The sequence below is a fragment of the Erinaceus europaeus genome, unplaced genomic scaffold (assembly GCF_950295315.1).
Source record: "Erinaceus europaeus unplaced genomic scaffold, mEriEur2.1 scaffold_397, whole genome shotgun sequence".
NCBI classification, from domain to species: Eukaryota; Metazoa; Chordata; class Mammalia; order Eulipotyphla; family Erinaceidae; genus Erinaceus; species Erinaceus europaeus.
The window spans coordinates 21,694-40,000 of record NW_026648040.1 but is presented as its reverse complement, the minus strand read 5'-3'; the positions used below and the strand labels follow the sequence as shown (position 1 = coordinate 40,000).

The window sequence follows — 18,307 nt, the reverse complement described above, 5'->3', positions numbered from 1 at the left end:
GGAAGTGCCATGCCATCTCTTTTTATTTCATGAAAACAGAAAATAATAAAAAAAAAGTTGATCTAGAGAAGGAGTTCATCCGCAGAACATATGCCCTGGGTTCCATCCCTGGCACTGCAGATGGACCAACAAGAGATAATACAATTCAGTGGTTTTCATTCTGTTGGTAGGATTGTGTAACCATTCGCTATAATCTAATTTCAGAATATAGTAATCATTCTATTATGAGATCATGGCTTTTTATTAGGTTTCAGATGCAAGTGGATCTATGAGAGTGACTGTGGTGGCAGAAGAAAACCCCTTCTCCATTGCAATGCTGCTTTCAAAAGAATGTTTTATCCTGGACCATGGGGCTGCAAAACAAATTTTTGTATGGAAAGGTAAAAGATGCCATTGATATTGTACAATACTTCACTTTGGATTTTTGGATATATCTTCAGATTATAAAGAAGTCAACTTTTCAGATTAAAAATAAAGAAATAAGGGTGGGCAGGCAGTGGCACACCTGGTTACGCGCACACACTGCAGTTGTAAGGACCTGGACTCAATTCCCTGGTCCCCACCTGCAGGAGGAAAGCTTCATGAGTAGTGAAGTGGAGCTGTAGATGTCACTCTGCCTCTCTCCCTCTGTATCTCCCCCCCTCAATTCTATCTCTATCCAATAATAAACAAATAAAAATTTAAAATATATATATATAAATTAAATAAGAAAAAAATGCATTTCTAAGATTTATAGGTATCTCATATGAAATGCAAATATAAAAACATTTTTAAATAAATGTCAATCCTGTTTCCTTCCTATTAGCATCACTTTCCACTAAACCATAACTTTTGGGGGTCCAAATTAAGCTATAAAAACATTTTTATGTATAGTATTAATTAATATATTTTAAAGTATATTTAATGTAATCAGAAACTTTTTGCCATGTTATATATAGTTACAGCTATGTATATTTTGATGCCTAAGTATTTATTTATACATCTTCTATCTCTGAAGTTCTGTTCCTCTTTACTTTGTGTTTTAGGTAAAGATGCTAATCCCCAAGAGAGAAAGGCTGCAATGAAGACAGCTGAAGAATTCCTACAGCAAATGAATTATTCCACCAATACCCAAGTATGTGTGAAAATTAATTGGCTTAAAATCATTTAAACAAAGGTGCTCATAAAATTCAGGAGAGAATTTGGTTTGCAGTAATGTATACATGTAAAATCATTGTTTATTTGAGAGTATGCATTGTTGTGTCTTATGTCCTGAGAATTGTGTCCCTCTAGGAATTGGAAACTGGAGACGAGCTCTTTCATGTAGCTGCATCATGAGCAGAAAAGTCCATTCACTTTTAGGCAGGAAGGACCACTGAAAAAAATGGGGCTGGGGGAGGGAATCTATCTGTCTTTCTATAGGTATAGATAGAAAGTTATAGAGTCAACCCATTATTTGTGACACTGGGAGAACTACTGCTATTTCCAGTGGAGAGGATGGGGCACAGAACTCTAGTGGTGGGAACTGTATTTTACAATTTTACAGATTTATAAATAAAAATTAAATCAATAATAATAAATAGAATCCACTTTCTCTACAGCCTTAATTCAAGATAACCCACTTTAGTTGAATTAACTGAAACAATTTCCAGCTTGCACTATAGAACAAGTTTTATAAACAAGGTTTGGTACCAGATAACATTTGGCTTTATCAAGATCAGCTTGGGCATTGACTAGCTACTTTTCCTTCCTTAATATCTCAGCTAGCTCTTGCTTTCTGTCTCTCTGTCTCTCTGTCTCTCTCTCTCTCTCTCTATTGCTCTAGCTCTGTCTTTAGCTGTATGTCCTGGCACAAGTAATACAAGAAAGTCATTTACTGGGTTGGGGAGAGAGAACAATGGTTATACAAAATATTTTTATTCATAAGGCTCTACAGTCCCAGGTTTAATCCCCAGCACCATCATAAACCAGAGCAGTGCTTCAGTCTCTCTTTTAATATATATACATATAAATACATATATTTATTTATTTATTGGATAGAAACAGCCAGAAATTAAGAGGGGTCGGGGAGATAGAGAGGGAGAGAGACAGAGAGACACCTACAGTCCTGCTTTATCACTTGTGAAGCTTTCCCCTAGCAGGTGGGGACCAGGGGCTTGAACCTGGGCTCTTGTGCACTATAATGTATTCACTTAACCAGGTATGCCACTGCTTCCCCTATTTTTTTGTTTGTTTTGTTAGTGTTGTTTTCTTATTTACCAGAGCACCGCTCAGCTGTGGTTTATGGTGGCACAAGGGATTGAACCTGGAACTTTGGAGCCTCAGGCATCAGAGTCTCTTTGCATAATCTTACCCCTGCCCCTCAACCAATCTCTCTCTTCTCTCTCTTCTCCCTCTCTCTCTCCTTTAAGGTTGTAAATTCTGTGTAGAAAAGCAGTCAGACTTATTTGAATGCATTGATAATATATGGAAGAACTATATTCCTTTCTCAACATTCTGCTTTAGAGGTAATTACTTTAGTGATGAGAAAAAGTAGGATTAGAATATTTTAGCTTCACTTAAGCATTATTTTATACTAATTTAAAGATCCCAGCTTCTCAGGTTTTATCTGTCATCCTTAAAATCAGGATAACAGATAGTTTAGTTTTCTTCTCCATTATTGAGTTTTCCTCATGCTCTTGTTTTCCTATTTATAATATTTTATTTTATTTATTATTTTAAGAAGATGAGGTGGCCAAGTGGTTAAGACATGGACTGCTAATAATTTTTATTTTTATTTTAGATTCAAGTTCTTCCTGAAGGAGGTGAAACACCAGTCTTCAAACAATTCTTTAAGGACTGGAGAGATAAAGATCAGAGTGATGGCTTTGGGAAAGTATATGTCACAGAGAAAGTAGCTCATATAAAACAAATTCCATTTGATGCCTCCAGATTACACAATTCCCCACAGATGGCAGCCAAGCACAATATGGTGGATGATGGTTCTGGAAAAGTGGAGGTATTAACCTGTTTTTTTCTTTGTTTTTATCAAGCCTGTCTATGTCAATATACATGGAAATATAAATTCAGGAAACTACAAACTTTAAATGTGATTCTTTCAGGGGGGTAGTGGCATTAAAAAATTAACAAACAAATAAATGTGAACCTTTCTATGCAACAAAAACGGTCTAAGGCTTTATCTTAAATCAGCAAACTTAAAGCTGAAAACATATTGTCTGACCTTTAGTTGTCCTCTTTTACAATGTGTGTTGAGATTCCAAGAAGTTTGGTGGTTAGCAAGACAGCCTAAATTGTTGTTTTTTTAATTATATTTATTTGTTTATTTATTGAATAGAGATAGCCAGAAATTGAGAAGGGAGGGGGAGATAGAGAGGGAGAGAGACAGAGGACCTTCAGCCCTGCTTCACCACTTGCAAAGCTTTACCCCAGCAGATGAGGACCACAGGATCCAACCCCGGTCCTTGCACACTATAATGTGTGCTCAACCAGGTGTGCCACCACCCACCCCCCTAAATTATTGGTTTAAAATCCTGGCTTGGAACCCAGTTACCTTTTCCTGACCCAGAACTGCTTCCGCTTTTGGAACTGGAATTGCCCAATAACGGTGTGGTGCTCAAATGCACACTAATTTGTACTTAAAGGGACAAAGCAGGCATGTGTGGTGTGCTAAAATCATAGACATATTAAAGTATTTACATAGAATGTGTTATTTCTTTTTAAAAAATTGTTACCCACTTCCCCTGCCCCCATTCATTCTTTCTAACTCAATTCTCCTTATATTCAATTCACCCTAGTCATCTAATTTAATAGGAACAGTCCAAGTTTCACTTTGTGATTTTCCTCTTTGTCCTTATTTTGTCTGTCTCACCTATAAGTAAGATCATTTGGTATTTGTGCCTCTAGAAGAAATAGACTGGGTTGTTGGAAAAGTCATGACATACTTTTCTATGTTTTCCTATGCAAAAGATGTTCATGACTTTTCTGACAACCCAGTATTTCTAAACTGAATGCTTTAGTTTTTTCATTATACTTATGTTATTTTCACTAATCATTCAGACGATGTAGCATTTAATACACAGGCTCAGACAGAGTACTGTGGAGATGTAAAGGAAATATATGCACTTAAAAAGGCTATAGGTAGAGGGGACGGGCAGTGACACACCCGGTTAAGTGCACATAGTACTAAGCCCAAGGACCTGCACAAGTAAGTATTTGGGTTCAAGTCCCTAGATCTCCACCTGCAGAGGGTTTGATTCACAAGCAGTGAAGCAGATCTGCAGATGTGTGTTATCTTTCTGCCTCTCTCTCCCCCTCCTCTCTCAGTTTCTCTCTCTATACTGTCCAATAAAATGGAAAAAAAAAAAAAAAAAAGGCCTCCAGGAGCAGCGAATTCATAGTGCTGGCACTAAGACACAGTGATAACCTTGGAGGCAAGAAGAAAAAAAAAAAAAAGGCTGTAAGCAAGTTGTCAAACTGATCATTTCTTTCTGTTGCTTAATTTGTAAACTAGTTTTAAAAATTAGTTTAAATTCAGGGTGAGGCTGTGGTGCACCTAGTTTAAACATACACATTACAGTGTGCAAGAACCTGGTTCAAGGCCCTTGTCACCACCTGCAGGGGGAAACCTTCACAGTGGTGAAGTAGGGTTTTAGGTGTTTCTCTCTCTTTCTCTTATCACCTCTTCCTTTCTAAATTTCTCTTTGTCTCTATGCAATAATAAATATAATTTTTAAAAATTTTAATAAGTCCAAACCAAAAAAAGTTTTAACTTAGACAAAAAAAAGTTTAGATGATAAAATTTTTAATATTTACACACATTATTGCATTATTTTCAGATCTGGCGTGTAGAAAACAATGGTAGGGTCCAAATTGATCAAAACTCCTACAATGAATTCTATGGTGGTGACTGCTACATTATACTGTACACATATTCCAGAGGACAGATTATTTACACGTGGTAAGTTTCTCTCTTTCATAACATCTCCAGTTCCTTTAAGGGACAGACTTCGCTTCAAAGGTAAATTCCATTAAATTCCTTGTGCAATATGGAGTAGAATAATCCTATAGTTTCTCCAGAGAGATTTATAAAGTATGTATATATTTTCTTTCAACACTACTTTAACTATATTTTGTAGCTGCTGTTCACAAGCAGGAAAGATTAGATAAACATCACCATCTCTCCTATATGAAAAAGTTTTAAGTTTCCTAAACACTAATGTTATTTTAGTGGATCTGTAGTATAATATTTTCTCTCCTCTGCAAGCTGATACTCTCTTTGGCCAGCATTAAGTTCTCATTATTAATGAATAACTTGTGAATATACAATTAAAACAGACTAAATCAGATTATAGATTTTAAAATAAGTAACTGTAGCTTAAATAATTTGAGAATATTGAGCAGATCTTATATATGTATGGTATGTATCTAGGTACACCAAGAACTTACATTTTAAAGAGAAGCCGTGGCTAACAGGGATTTTAATGATAGGTTTATATGGTTTAGATTATATGATAAGACCAAACTAAGAAGCTAAGGGATTATGGGAAATTACAAATGGTTATTCAAACACACTGTGGACCCTTAGCAAAGAAGTACTAGATGAAGTAACATTTATGGGGGAACAGAAATAAAAGTAAGAGAGACAAGCAAATGTAGAAATTGTCTTAAATAATGCAGGAAATATTGTGTTGTTATCTAATATTTAATATATATGAAGAATAAAGTTAGGGAGCAAAAATAAAATGGAGCAAGGAGAGGATTATCTTGGTGTATGATGATGGAAAAGAACTTATGCTGAGGGTTGAGACTGTTCTGCAAGCATCTGTCATGGGGAGATAAGAAATTTTACACATATGTCAACAACTATACTATAATTTATTAACCACTCAGTAAAATGAAAATACTACTACTACTAATAATAATAATAATAAAACCAGGGAAATTAAAAGCCTAATTGCAAGTAACAGTGAAAAGGATGAACTTCATTTTCAGAGCATTAGGAGTTAGATAATTTTCATTATACCATGATGATTGGCTTTCATCTTGGAGAAATATTCTGTTAACATTTAAATAACTGATGGAAGAAGGCTGGTCATTGAGAATTTGTTGTAATAATAAGGCCAAATGAAATTTGGTGTACAGGCCATGTGACTGGAAATTATGGGATAAGATTGCAAGGAATTAAAGAATTGACACTTATAAGATTAGTTCTAAGGAAAAGAGAAGAAAATACAGTTCAGAGTCACTCTTCAGAGTTCTGATTCATGCACAGATGGGTAGTGTTACTTTCAATGAGATTAGGAACTCAGGAGAAGGACAAGTTTGGTGGAAAAGCAGATGAGATATACTATAAGGTTAATAGTTATTATCTTTGGGATAAAATGAGTGTGAGGAGGGGGTCATTTAGCTTATTTATTTCCAGTGGTGTGATCCAGTTTTCTATGAAAATGTAGGACTTTTTGAAATATCCATAATATCTGATACATGAGAATCTTCTCATGAATCTTCACTACTTAAAATATATAAATTTGCTAATGTTGTGTTGTTTGTAGGACATCAAAAGTTCTCATAAAGTGGGAAAACAGGCATTCAGGCAATATGCAAATTTCTTAAACAACCCTTGTAGTAATTTCCATGCAAGTATAGAACTTACAATTAAGGTGAAAGACTAGAATTACATCAACAACTGAGTATACAAATTCATCTTTTTATTTTTGAAACCACTTATATTTTAAAATGATAAGATAAATCATTTCAGTGGTGATCTTTCCTCTGAAAATGCCAGATAATTGAAAACATTGAACAATGGCAATGATGAAGCCCTTGAAGCAGTAAATCTGATTTTCATACAACATTTATTTTTAATGAGCAACAAGCTCCACAGGTTTATAAAGGAGAAATCATGTCAAAGGAAATTGATTTTTTTTTCCCTTGTACGTGTAGGATTTCAAAATTAGAAGCAATAAGCACTTCATTATGTCTTGATTATAATGGAGTACTTGACCCCCCTAGGTCATAGATCCATAAAGCAAATTAGTTAGAATCTGTATGAATGGGAAATATCAATAAATTGCTTTGACAAGAAGAAAAGGAACTAGAAAGAAGTAGCAAAGTATTTATTAAGAGTGTCAAGAGGACTAAATTTGGGTAATGTTTTTCAGGTAGGCCAGTTGAACTAGAAAAAAATAAAAGCAAAAATGAAGACAAAGTTAGATGGCATTGTTTATTATCTATATTTACCTCGTTTTTTTCATGAGACTTTATGAGAAACCACTGGGAGTCCAGGTGGAGATTAACAGAGTTGAGGATAATGTCAGGGTCTGTTATCATTCTTGGTCACACCTGCAATTTCCTGCATATTTTAGTCTTATTTATTGTTAAATTTACTTTATTACTGAATTAGTCTGTTTGCATTTAAATCTGTTTTTAAGAATACATTTAATTATTTTATTTTATTTATTTATTTTGGTTAGGTACAAAGAGAAGGGGAGATAGAGAATAAGAGAGAGAAACACCTGCAGCACTGTTTCACCACTCATGAAGCTTATCCCCTACAAGAGTGGATTGGGGGTCTTGAACCCAGGTCTTTGAGCATTATATCATGTGTTCTCTACCAAGTGTACCCTAAAAACAATTTGTTTATGGGTGTCTCTCTGAAGAAGGGCATTTGCTCTTTTCTCATTACATGTGTGCTTGATATTAATATACTCTTCCCTTTTAAAAAGATACTTCTAATATTTTTTACTAAAGGATGCTAAAGGAATTTATAGTTATTCTTGAACCAAAACCTTGCACTTTAGGTACTACTAATCCCCTGGATAGTCTTCTTAATTTTCATAATAACTTAAGTCTCTACTCGAAAAGACTATATTAGAAGTCTTATGACCTGAGTCTAAACAAATTAATCTTACTTTGATTCTTCCAGGCAAGGAGCAAATGCTACAAGAGATGAGCTGACAACATCTGCATTCCTGACTGTTCAGTTGGATCGGTCTCTTGGAGGACAGGCAGTGCAGGTTGGGACATTTTTATTCTTTTATTCATACAAATTAACATTTTACTAGTTCACTTGCTAGCGAAAGTCTTTCACTAACTCAGCTAATAATGCCTTTAACTGAATATTATAATACTCCCTTTAGATTTTGGAATTCCAATATTCCTGATTGCCTATCTTACTAGTTCTCTCAGATTATGAAAAGCAGAAAGCAAACAAAGTTAGAGGGGGGAAAGGCACAAAGAACAAAATTACTAACATATTTAAGAGTTTCAAATGAACTTTCTTTTAAAATTACATTTGAGATTGACGTTGTGCTTCTTGAGTTACCCCATCCAACTGCTGTCAAACATGAGGGTATAATTATTCACTTGCCCCAACCCCTGTAAAGATGTCAGCATCCTAATCTTTCAGACCTGTGAATGTTACAAGGCAAAGAGAAATGAAGACTGGTGGTAGCAATATAGTTTCTAGTCAGCAGATTTGAAAATAGATTATTTATGACTGTGAATCAGTGCAACCACAAAGATCCTTATAACAGAGACAAGAAAAGCAGAGAGTTAGGAGGCAACATAAAAAAAGGGGGCTTGCTAGTTTTATAGATGTAAGGGGCCCAAAACAAGAAATATGAAGAATCTCTATAAATTGAAAAGGAAGACATGGATTCAACCCTATAACATCCAAAAAAGCGTTGTGATGCACTAGCTTGGTTTTGTCCCAGTGAGACTCACTTTAAATGCTTGACTTCTAGAGTTGCATGAAAATCTGTGCTGTTTTAAGCCACAAAAATCCCAGGAACTTGTTATAGTAACAACAGAAATTAAATGCAGTAGTATAGAACAAGCACAGAGTAACAATTCTACTGATAGTTATAAAAATAACATTTTATACACTTAGCATAGAACAAGCACAGAGTAACAATTCTACTGATAGTTATAAAAATAACATTTTATACACTTATAATGATAAAAATGTACAAAAGTTTGAACAGCTCATATAATAGGGATCCCAGTACCAATATGGAGTATTCACACTCTTTGCGTCTAAAGAATCATGTCCCCCCACCTGCAGGGGGATGCTTGGTGTCTCTCTTTTTCTCTCCCTCTCTCCCTCTCTCCATTTCTCCTCCCTTCTCAAATTTTCTCTGTCCTGGAAAAAAACTAGGAAAAAAAAAAGAATCATGTCCAACCTTGGTCTTCATTCTTCTTCTCTCAAGTTCAGCTGGTGGAATATCTGTTACTTTCAGGACCTTTATGTGATAAAGCAGCACTAAGCATTCTTACTCAAGGGAATTTGACTTCCTCATACCTGCCAAGTGGTCTGAAATGCTATGTGATATACAGGTTTCTGGTTTTGTTCTTAAATTTGTATATGTGTGTAATAACTTCTTATAAGGTAGAAATTTTATGAAACATATGAATTTGCAAAAAATAAAAGAGAGAGAGAAAGAGGAAGTAAACTGTCTCTAAGACTTTTTGAAAACTATGGTGGTTATCATGGGGGTGGGGCACAGAATTTTGGTAGTGGGTGCAATGTAGAATTATACCCTGTAATGTTATAACCTTGTAAACCACTATTAAATAACAAATAACATTTTAAAGTAGGAAACAAAATACTGACTTACTAAGCAAATGAGATATTTCAGTTAAGTACAATTTAAAATATGGAGGCAGAATTTTGTATTCCAACTGGTTTCCTTCTATCTTGGTACTTAATAGAAATACAAAACAAGTAAGTCACTTCCAAATTTAAAGTTGCTTATTAATATATTTTTAAAATATTTATTCATTCTCATTTGTTGCTCTTGTTGTTTTATTGTTGTGGTTATTATTATTGTTGTCGTTGTTGGATAGGACAATGAGAAATGGAGAAAGGAGGGGAAGACAGAGAGGGGGAGTGAAAGCTAGACACCTGCAGACCTGCTTCACCGCCTGTGAAGCGACTCCCCTGCAGGTGGGGAGCCAGGGCTCAAACCGGGATCCTTATGCCAGTCCTTGGGCTTTGTGCCACCTGCGCTTAACCGCTGTGCTACAGCCTGACTCCCGCTTATTAATATTTTAAATGAACAAATGACTGCATTTTTAAAATATACCAAACTTTATATCCCTATGAACTACTATATACTTTTCACAGATAAACTATTTCTAGATGACATGACATCATGTTTCATTTAATTTATTTTCAAGTATTTCTCATCAAATTATACACAGCCCTTCAAGTTATGTTTTGTGCATTTTAACTTCTATACTCCATACTATAATATTTGATGTACCCAGTGAGTAAATTTCCAATTATTACTAGCCACTTGAACCTAAATTGGCAATGAAATGGTAAAATAATATTTGGTCACTAGATGGCAGTAGTTTATAACAAATCACAAATGAAGGGTTTGTTTGTTTTAAATATCCATCTGTCCCATGTTTTAAAAGCATTGAAAATTGTTCAGTTTCCTTTTCTATGTCTCTTATTCTCACTTCACAGTTGAGGGTGAGTCTTAGTCTGTACTCTGTAGCACATCAATCAGTATACTTTTAAAAGAATAGGGGCTAGGGAACTAGCATAAGGATTATACAAAATGACATTCTACCTGAGGTTCTAAGTTTCCAGGTTTAATCCCCAGCATCACCACAAACCAGAGGTGAGTGTTGCACTGGTAAAATAAATAAAAAAATAAAAATAAATAAATTAATAATAATTAAAATATATAATAATAATTTTAAAGTAATTTTTAATAACTGGGTAGAGATGAGTTCAATTTTAATTTTAAACATTTATTATTATTTTTATGTTTATGTTTATTCCTTTTTGTTGCCCTTGTTTTTTTTAATCGTAGTTATTGTTGTTATCGATGTTGTCGTTGTTGGATAGGACAGAGAGGAGGGGAACACAGAGAGGGAGAAAGAAAGACACCTGCAGACCTGCTTCACCACTTGTGAAGCGAATCCCCTGTAGGTGGGGAGCTGGGGGCTCGACTGGGATCCTTATTCCCGTCCTTGCGCTTTGCACCACCCGTGTTTAACCCGCTGCGCTACCGCCCGACTCCCCTATTATTATTTTTAAAAATTACTATTTAATAGAACAAAGAGAAATTGAGAGTATGGGGGAGATAGAGAACTTGAGACAGAAAAACACCTGCAGCACTACTTCACAGTTCATGCAACTTTCCTCCCTGAAGGTGGGAACTGGGGCTTAACTAGAGTCCTTGTGCATAGTAATACATGCACTTAAACAATTGTGCCACCACTGGGCCCCAATAAGAGTTTAGGTTTTTTTTTTGTTGGGGGGGGAATAAATAGCATAATGGTCATTATGGAAGAGCCTCTCATATCTGAGATTCCAAAATCAGGTTCAGTCCCCTGCACCCCAAAAACCAGAGATGATCAGTGCTCTGGTAATAAATAAATAAATGGTTCAATTCTAGCAAAGAACAGACTAATTGAAAAGATACTGGCACAAAATTTTAACTGCATATATAATTTTTAAATGCATCAATAATCAAGGAATAGGATAATTTTTCCCTAATCTGTATCTGTTGTTATACTACTAGGTGAAATTAAGTAATTTACCATTTCTTCACTTCAATTTCCTGATCTTGAAAAGTCCTTATGTTTTTCATAGTACTTCTGCTATTACCACTCCTATAGGTAAGTTAAAAAGTGAAACAGGTGAAAACACCAGTGAAACCAGTACTGGGTGTGGTCTATTGCAATGAAGCCAATGACCCTGGGGAAGGAAGGAGCTGAGAAAGGGTTGGGAGGGCCTTAGGGACCCAGTTGGAATGATGTACAGATACCAATCACAGAAAGATAAGAAATTGTACCCAAGTGGATACTACCCAAGAAATTGTACCCAAGATACTAACAGTATCTTGTAAACCATTATCTCCTCAATTAAACAACTAAGTAAAAGAAAAAGTAGGGGGCCGGGCAGTACCGCAGCAGGTTAAGCGTGGATGGCGCAAAGCACAAGGACCAGTGGAAGGATCCAGGTTTGAGCCCTGGCTCGCCACCTGCAGGGTAGTCACTTCACAAGCAGTGAAGCAGGTCTGCAGATTGTCTATCCTTCTCTCTCCCTCTCTGTCTTCCCTTCTGCTCTTGATTTCTCTTTGTCCTACCCAACAACAATAACAATAAATACAACACGAGCAACAAAACTGGCCTCCAGGACCAGTGGATTCCGTACTGCAGGTACCCAACCCCAACAATAACCCTGGGAGGCAAAAAAAAAAAAAAAAGGTGAAAAAGTAGATAATAATTTTTATTGTTTTTGACGTTTAGATTGCAATACTTTATGCATGATTGTTATTATGATTATTTTATCTCAAAGTTGTAGTGTTGTAGAAATAATGAGTACACTTTAGTATTGTCTTATTTTTGCAAGAATTTTAGTGCATATTATCACTAAATGATATCCAAAAATGTGAAAACCAAGTACACCTGTAAAATGTTACTCTTGAGGCAGGGTGAGGAGGAAGAATGAGTTTTATGTCACAGAAGATGTCATACAGCATCACTTTTTCTCTCTCTCTTGTAGATATAGATGAGGAAACTTTCATCTTTATATTTTCTGGAAGCAGGAAGTAGTACAGTATGGTAGTGTTTCCTCTGAGAAGAATCTTCTTAGGGACTCTGTGTCTAGAGTAACATGATTCTTAAATTAGTGAGGAAATTACTTAATTACCACTAATCTGGGCTGATGACATAGCATAATGGTTATGCAAAAAGATTTTCATTCATGAGAGTCTGTGGTCCCAGGCTCAATCTACATTGTTTTTTGCTAATTAATCTTCCCCGTCTTTTCACTTTTTCTTGATTTTATACTGTTCCAAAAAGAAAAACACAAACACATTCAGAAACACAGCCTTCTCTATTCTATCTTTTTAATCTTTCTTTCATTTCCGTAGATCCGAGTCTCACAAGGTAAAGAGCCAGCTCACCTGCTGAGTTTGTTCAAAGACAAACCACTCATTGTTTATAAAAATGGAACATCAAAAAAGGAAGGCCAAGCACCTATTCCTCCTATACGCCTCTTTCAAGTCCGGAGAAATCTGACATCTATCACCAGAATTGTGGAGGTAATGTCATGCATTTAATAAAACACTCTCTGCTTATGGACTTCCCAATGTGCTTATATCATCACTGCATCATCAAGTAATCTCTCTTGTTTCTATAATTAATTCACTGTTCCTAATACAAAATTACAAAAAGTGGAAAAGTCAAGTAAAAACAACCTATCAAATACACAGTCTCTCACATTTTCCAGTGCATTATACCAAAACAAATGTATTTAGAATAATATAACAAATCAAGCTGTCGAAGCCGTAAGAAGCTCGTGTTCAATCTTGGAAGACCTAAGGAAAGATGGATGACAGGTGAGATGGATGACAGGTGATGATCGGATGACCACACAGGAGACTCTGAGTGTAAAGAATGTGGAAAATAAGCTTCATCCATCTGGCCAGAACCATAACTCAACTAGTCAAGCAAGCTGTCTCTGACAGCAGCTGTGAAAATAATCAAGTCCCGCATTAGTGCCATTCCTACCAGTGCCAGGAATGGGTAGGAGTATAGGGCCAGGTTTTTGGTTTTGCTGTTTGTTTAGAATTATTTATACAGTGAGAATGGGGAGAGAATAGAACAAACTAGTGGCTTAAGGCTTGCAGGTCTCAACTACTGAGATAGCTCTATGTCCCTTGCAGGCCTAGGTTGTCAAATGACTTAGTGTTTTGGCCTCCAGGATGTCTTTCCTGAATTGGCTTATAACATTTCATATCCCCAAACTTGGACCTACCTACCATTTCTTTTCTTCACAAACTGAGCACTCAAACCCAAGAGGCACGCTATCCTTGCACTGAAGAAGAAAACTGGGTACTATCTGTTCATTCCAAGCAAGAATGGCAGGGGTGCTGACTTAGAAAGAAGACAAAGGAATCCACCAATGGCCAGACAGAGACATGCCTTCATTCTGGTGGGGACCCATCTATCTCAGCTTAACTTTCCTCTGCACTGTTCCTTCAGTACTGCTCATGTAGGTTCTACTGGGCTCTACTTGGCTCCCTCCCTCAGATCAGCCCACAGGGGCTAGCTCCCCTTCATATCTGCAGCTCTCCAGGCAGCTCCCTCAGGCCTTAGCCACAGGGGAAGCTCTACACCAGGGTAACTGTTCTCTAGATCAGTAGCATTAACTCCTAGGGCAACTGCTTCCTGGGTCAGCACTCTTGTTAAGGCTTCCAAAGTTCTCCACAGGCTTCCAGAAATCCCCAGGGTCGCCAAATTTTCCTGGTTTCCTCATGTCTGTCAGCTCTTTAAGGGTATCTCCTGCCTTCTTATATATAGGGGTGGAAAAAGTGGCCTTCTGCCAAAAGACTAGTGACACATGGAGTAACAGGCATGGCCTCAAGGCCACAGAGCATGTTTACTGTCTAGTTATCACCTAGGCACTTGTGTTCCCAGGCAAGAAATCCTGATGATCTGAGGCAGGAAGGCCTGACCTCACCTCCTGTTCACATCCTTTCTCTACAGTTCTCCAGACAGCCTCCAAGTGAAAGCTATGTTTTGCGTTCTCTAATACCTGCTTGCTACAGATAGGGTGGCTAGAATACCCACTTTCTTCATCTTTTGGAGAAGCTATAGTATTATTTCTTGGTTTTCACTGGGTTTCAGTCCCTCTTTTATGATTGTGAGGTGTGCCTTCTTAAACTTTTCCTTTATTGGGGGAGAAAAAGGTATACCTTTATTAAACATGTGTGATTTGTGAATATAATAACCTCTTCTCAAGTATTGGTTTAGTCAATCTTTGTTCTTACAGTCTCTGTGGATATTATATTTGATATCTGTCACGACTTTTTCTAATTCTTTTTTTTTCTTTTTTGCCTCCGGGGTTATCACTGGGGCTGGGTGCCTGCACTATGAATCCACTGCTCCTGGAGGCTATTTTTTCCCTTTTTGTTGCCCTTGTTGTTTATCGTTGTTGTTGTTATTAGATAGAATAGAGATAAATCCAGAGAGGATGGGAAGACAGAGAGGGGGCAAGAAAGATAGACACCTGCAAACCTGCTTCACTGCCCATGAAGTGACCCCCCCCCCCGCAGGTGGGGAGCCAGGGGGCTCAAACCGGGATCCATACTCCCATCCTTGCACTTTGTGCCATGTGCGCTTAACCCACTGTGCTACCACCCGGCTGCCCATTTTTCCCTTTTTTGTTGTTGTTGTTGTTGTTAGATAGGACAGAGAGATTGAGAGGAGGAAGGGGGAGAGAGAAAGAGAGAGAGAGACAAAGAAAGAAAGAGAGAGAAAGATAGACACCTGCAGACCTGCTCCACTGTTTATGAAGTAACTCCCTGCTGGTAGGGAGTTGGAGGGTGGGGTCAAGCCAGGATCCTTACACTGGTCCCTATCTGTGCTTAAACTGGTGTGCCAATGTCCGGTTATGCTAATTTTTCTTAAGGGTCTTGTCTGGAAACAGTTGAGCATTCAAAGGATACAGGCTACAGTGTTCCTTTTTGTTTGTTTGTTTGTTTGTTTCTTTTAATCAGGATGGATGGTTTGTTATTGTCACAGCTTCTCAAATTCCTTATTGGGGGAGCAACAATGTGTTTGAATCATTGTATTATGTTTTTTTTTTTTTTATACTCCAGGTGGATGCTGATGCAAGCTCATTGAATTCCAATGATGCCTTCCTCTTGAAACTGCAGCAAAACAATGGCTACATCTGGATAGGGAAGGGTGCCAGCCAGGAGGAAGAGAAAGGAGCAGAGTATGTGGCAAGTGTCCTCAAATGCAGAGCCACCAGAATTGAGGAAGGCAAGGAGCCAGGTACATATTGTGGGGCCAAGCACATTTACCAAAACCTGTAAGTGTTAAAATTGTTAATCAGACTACTTTTTGCTATTAATAGTAAGTAACTTACTAAACTTTTAAAAGGGTTATGAAGTATATTTATTTATTTGTCACCAGTGTTGCTGCTAGGACCCACTTCTACTGCAGTTATTTATTTATCTTTATCTTTAAAGGGTGAGACTCTTAGGCATTTATCCAAAGGACATACAAACATTAATTAGAAGGGAAATATGTACCCCTATGTCCATAGCTGTATTATTCACAATTGCCAAAGAGTGAAATCAGCCTAAATACCCATCAACTGATGACTGGCTAAAGAAGTTAATGGTATATATATATATATATATATATATATATATATATATATATAATTAACTATAATATATATAATATATAATATATAATATATAATATATAATATATAATATATAATATATAATATATAATATATAATATATAATATATAATATATAATATATAATATATAATATATAATATATAATATATAATATATTATATATTATAATATAATATATTTAATATATATATATTATATATATATAATGGAATATTAGTATGCAATAAAAAAGATGCTTTGGTGTCATCTGGATCAAAATGGGTGGAATTGGGGGTAATTATACTTAGCAAATAAGTAAAGAGTTGAAAGATAACTTATCAGACTGTTTCCCTCATTTGTATAATTTAGAGATCTTATACACATGAGCTTGCAAAAATAAATAAATAAATACAACCAAACAAACAACAAAACCAGAATCAAATGGTTTCTAAGTCTATGAAAGCTATGATCGTTATCCTAGGAAGGTAAGAGGATGGGCTCACAGAACTTTTGTGTAATCTTACACTCTTGTAATCCACAATTAATCACAAGTTAAAAGAAACATGAAAGGGGGGAGGGGTGGCAGACAGAGACAGAGAAAAGAGACTTTGATGCAGAGCTACTCTCCACTGCTTGTGAATTGTCCTCCCTGCAAGCAGCTATGTGGTGGCCAGTTATTTGAACCTGCGTCCTGACACATAGTAGTAATGTGCCCTGTCTAACTGGTGAACCACTTCCTGGCCCCAGAGTTACATAGTCTTTCATTAATTACCCCCCCCAAGTGGTTCCTGATATTTACTATATTTAAGCATCTTAACAAGGTGAATTAATATTAGTTGCTAATGTAAAGCAATGCCAACATTTTGTTCCTGAGAATACACTATACTTTCCACAGAGAAGTTCTGGACCTACCTGGGAGGGAAACAAGAATATCAGACCTCTCCACTACTAGAAACCCAAGATGAAGATCATCCACCTCGGCTTTATGGCTGCTCTAACAAAACTGGAAGATTCATTGTAAGTATGTTGTAAAACATTGGGGTAGAACTGAACATCATAAGGAGAGACTTTCAACTATTGGCCCTTTTAAAAAATATTTATTTATTGAATAGAAACAGAGAAATCAAGAGGGAAGGGAGAGATAGAAAGAGAGTCAGTCAGTGAAGCACATGGTTGAGCACACACATTCCAGTGCACAAGGACCAGGGTTCAAACCCCGAGTCCCTACCTGCAGGGGGGAAGCTTCACAAGTGGTGAAGCAGGGCTGTAGGTATCTCTCTGTCTCTCTCCCACTCTATCTCCTCCTTCCCCTCAGTTTCTCTGTCTCTGTCCAATAAATAAATAAAATGTTAAAGAAAGAGAGAGAGAGAGGGAGGCAAACACCTCATGAAACATTCCCTCTGCAGATGAGGGCTGGGAGCTTGAACCTGAGCCCTTGTGAGTGGTAACATGTTATCTCTACTGGGTATTCCACTGCCTGGCCTCAAAATGTTGGTTCTTTTAACCATTTTACCATTCCAATACTCTGTTTTAGTTTATTGTAAAGCCATAAAGGATAATCTTTTCTCTACACACAGTTACTTTAGGAGTCAAATACAAGGCTGGAGAACTAGCTTAGTGTGTTATAGTGTAAGATTTTCCTTCTTAAGGGCCCAGCATTCACAGGCTCAATCTCTGGCAATATCATAAGCCAGAACTGAGAGGTACTCTGACTTTTCTTTCTCTTCCTCTGCCTGGATGAAAAATAATACCATTTTAAAAACATAGTCAATTAGATAATAGATGAAAAAGCATAAGAGTACTATAAGAAACTCTTTAATTAAAGTGACTCTTAAATACTTTACACCCTTGTTAACATGTGGTAGCTGTTATGAATACAAGTAGATGGGATGCTAATTTAATAATCAAAACTTCTGTGGACAGCAATAGTAGATCCTGACCAACTATGTAAATTTTACAGGGAGATGAATTTTCACCATAATGACTGATGGGGGAAAAAAAGTACTATGAAAAAAAAAAAAGATTCAGGGGTCAGGTGGTGGCAAACCTGGTTGAGCACACAGCTACAATGCACAAGGAGCTAGGTTTAAGCCCCCAGTCCCCACCTGCATCAGGAAAGCTTTGCAAGTGGTGAAACAGTACTGCAAATGTCTCTCTGTC

At 36.7% G+C, this 18,307-nt stretch overlaps 1 protein-coding gene across 1 annotated transcript in view; it reads left to right on the top strand.

The window, feature by feature from the left end:
• Positions 1–18,307, top strand: part of SCIN (scinderin) — a gene marked incomplete at its 5' end in the record, with an annotated part of 91,860 nt that overhangs the window by 59,663 nt on the left and 13,890 nt on the right. The window contains 8 exons of the mRNA XM_060184675.1: positions 248–380; positions 1,026–1,114; positions 2,762–2,977; positions 4,815–4,936; positions 7,904–7,994; positions 12,876–13,046; positions 15,609–15,786; positions 17,043–17,164. Coding sequence (XP_060040658.1) covers positions 248–380; positions 1,026–1,114; positions 2,762–2,977; positions 4,815–4,936; positions 7,904–7,994; positions 12,876–13,046; positions 15,609–15,786; positions 17,043–17,164 — 1,122 coding nt within the window. The remainder of the gene's footprint in view (positions 1–247; positions 381–1,025; positions 1,115–2,761; positions 2,978–4,814; positions 4,937–7,903; positions 7,995–12,875; positions 13,047–15,608; positions 15,787–17,042; positions 17,165–18,307) is intronic.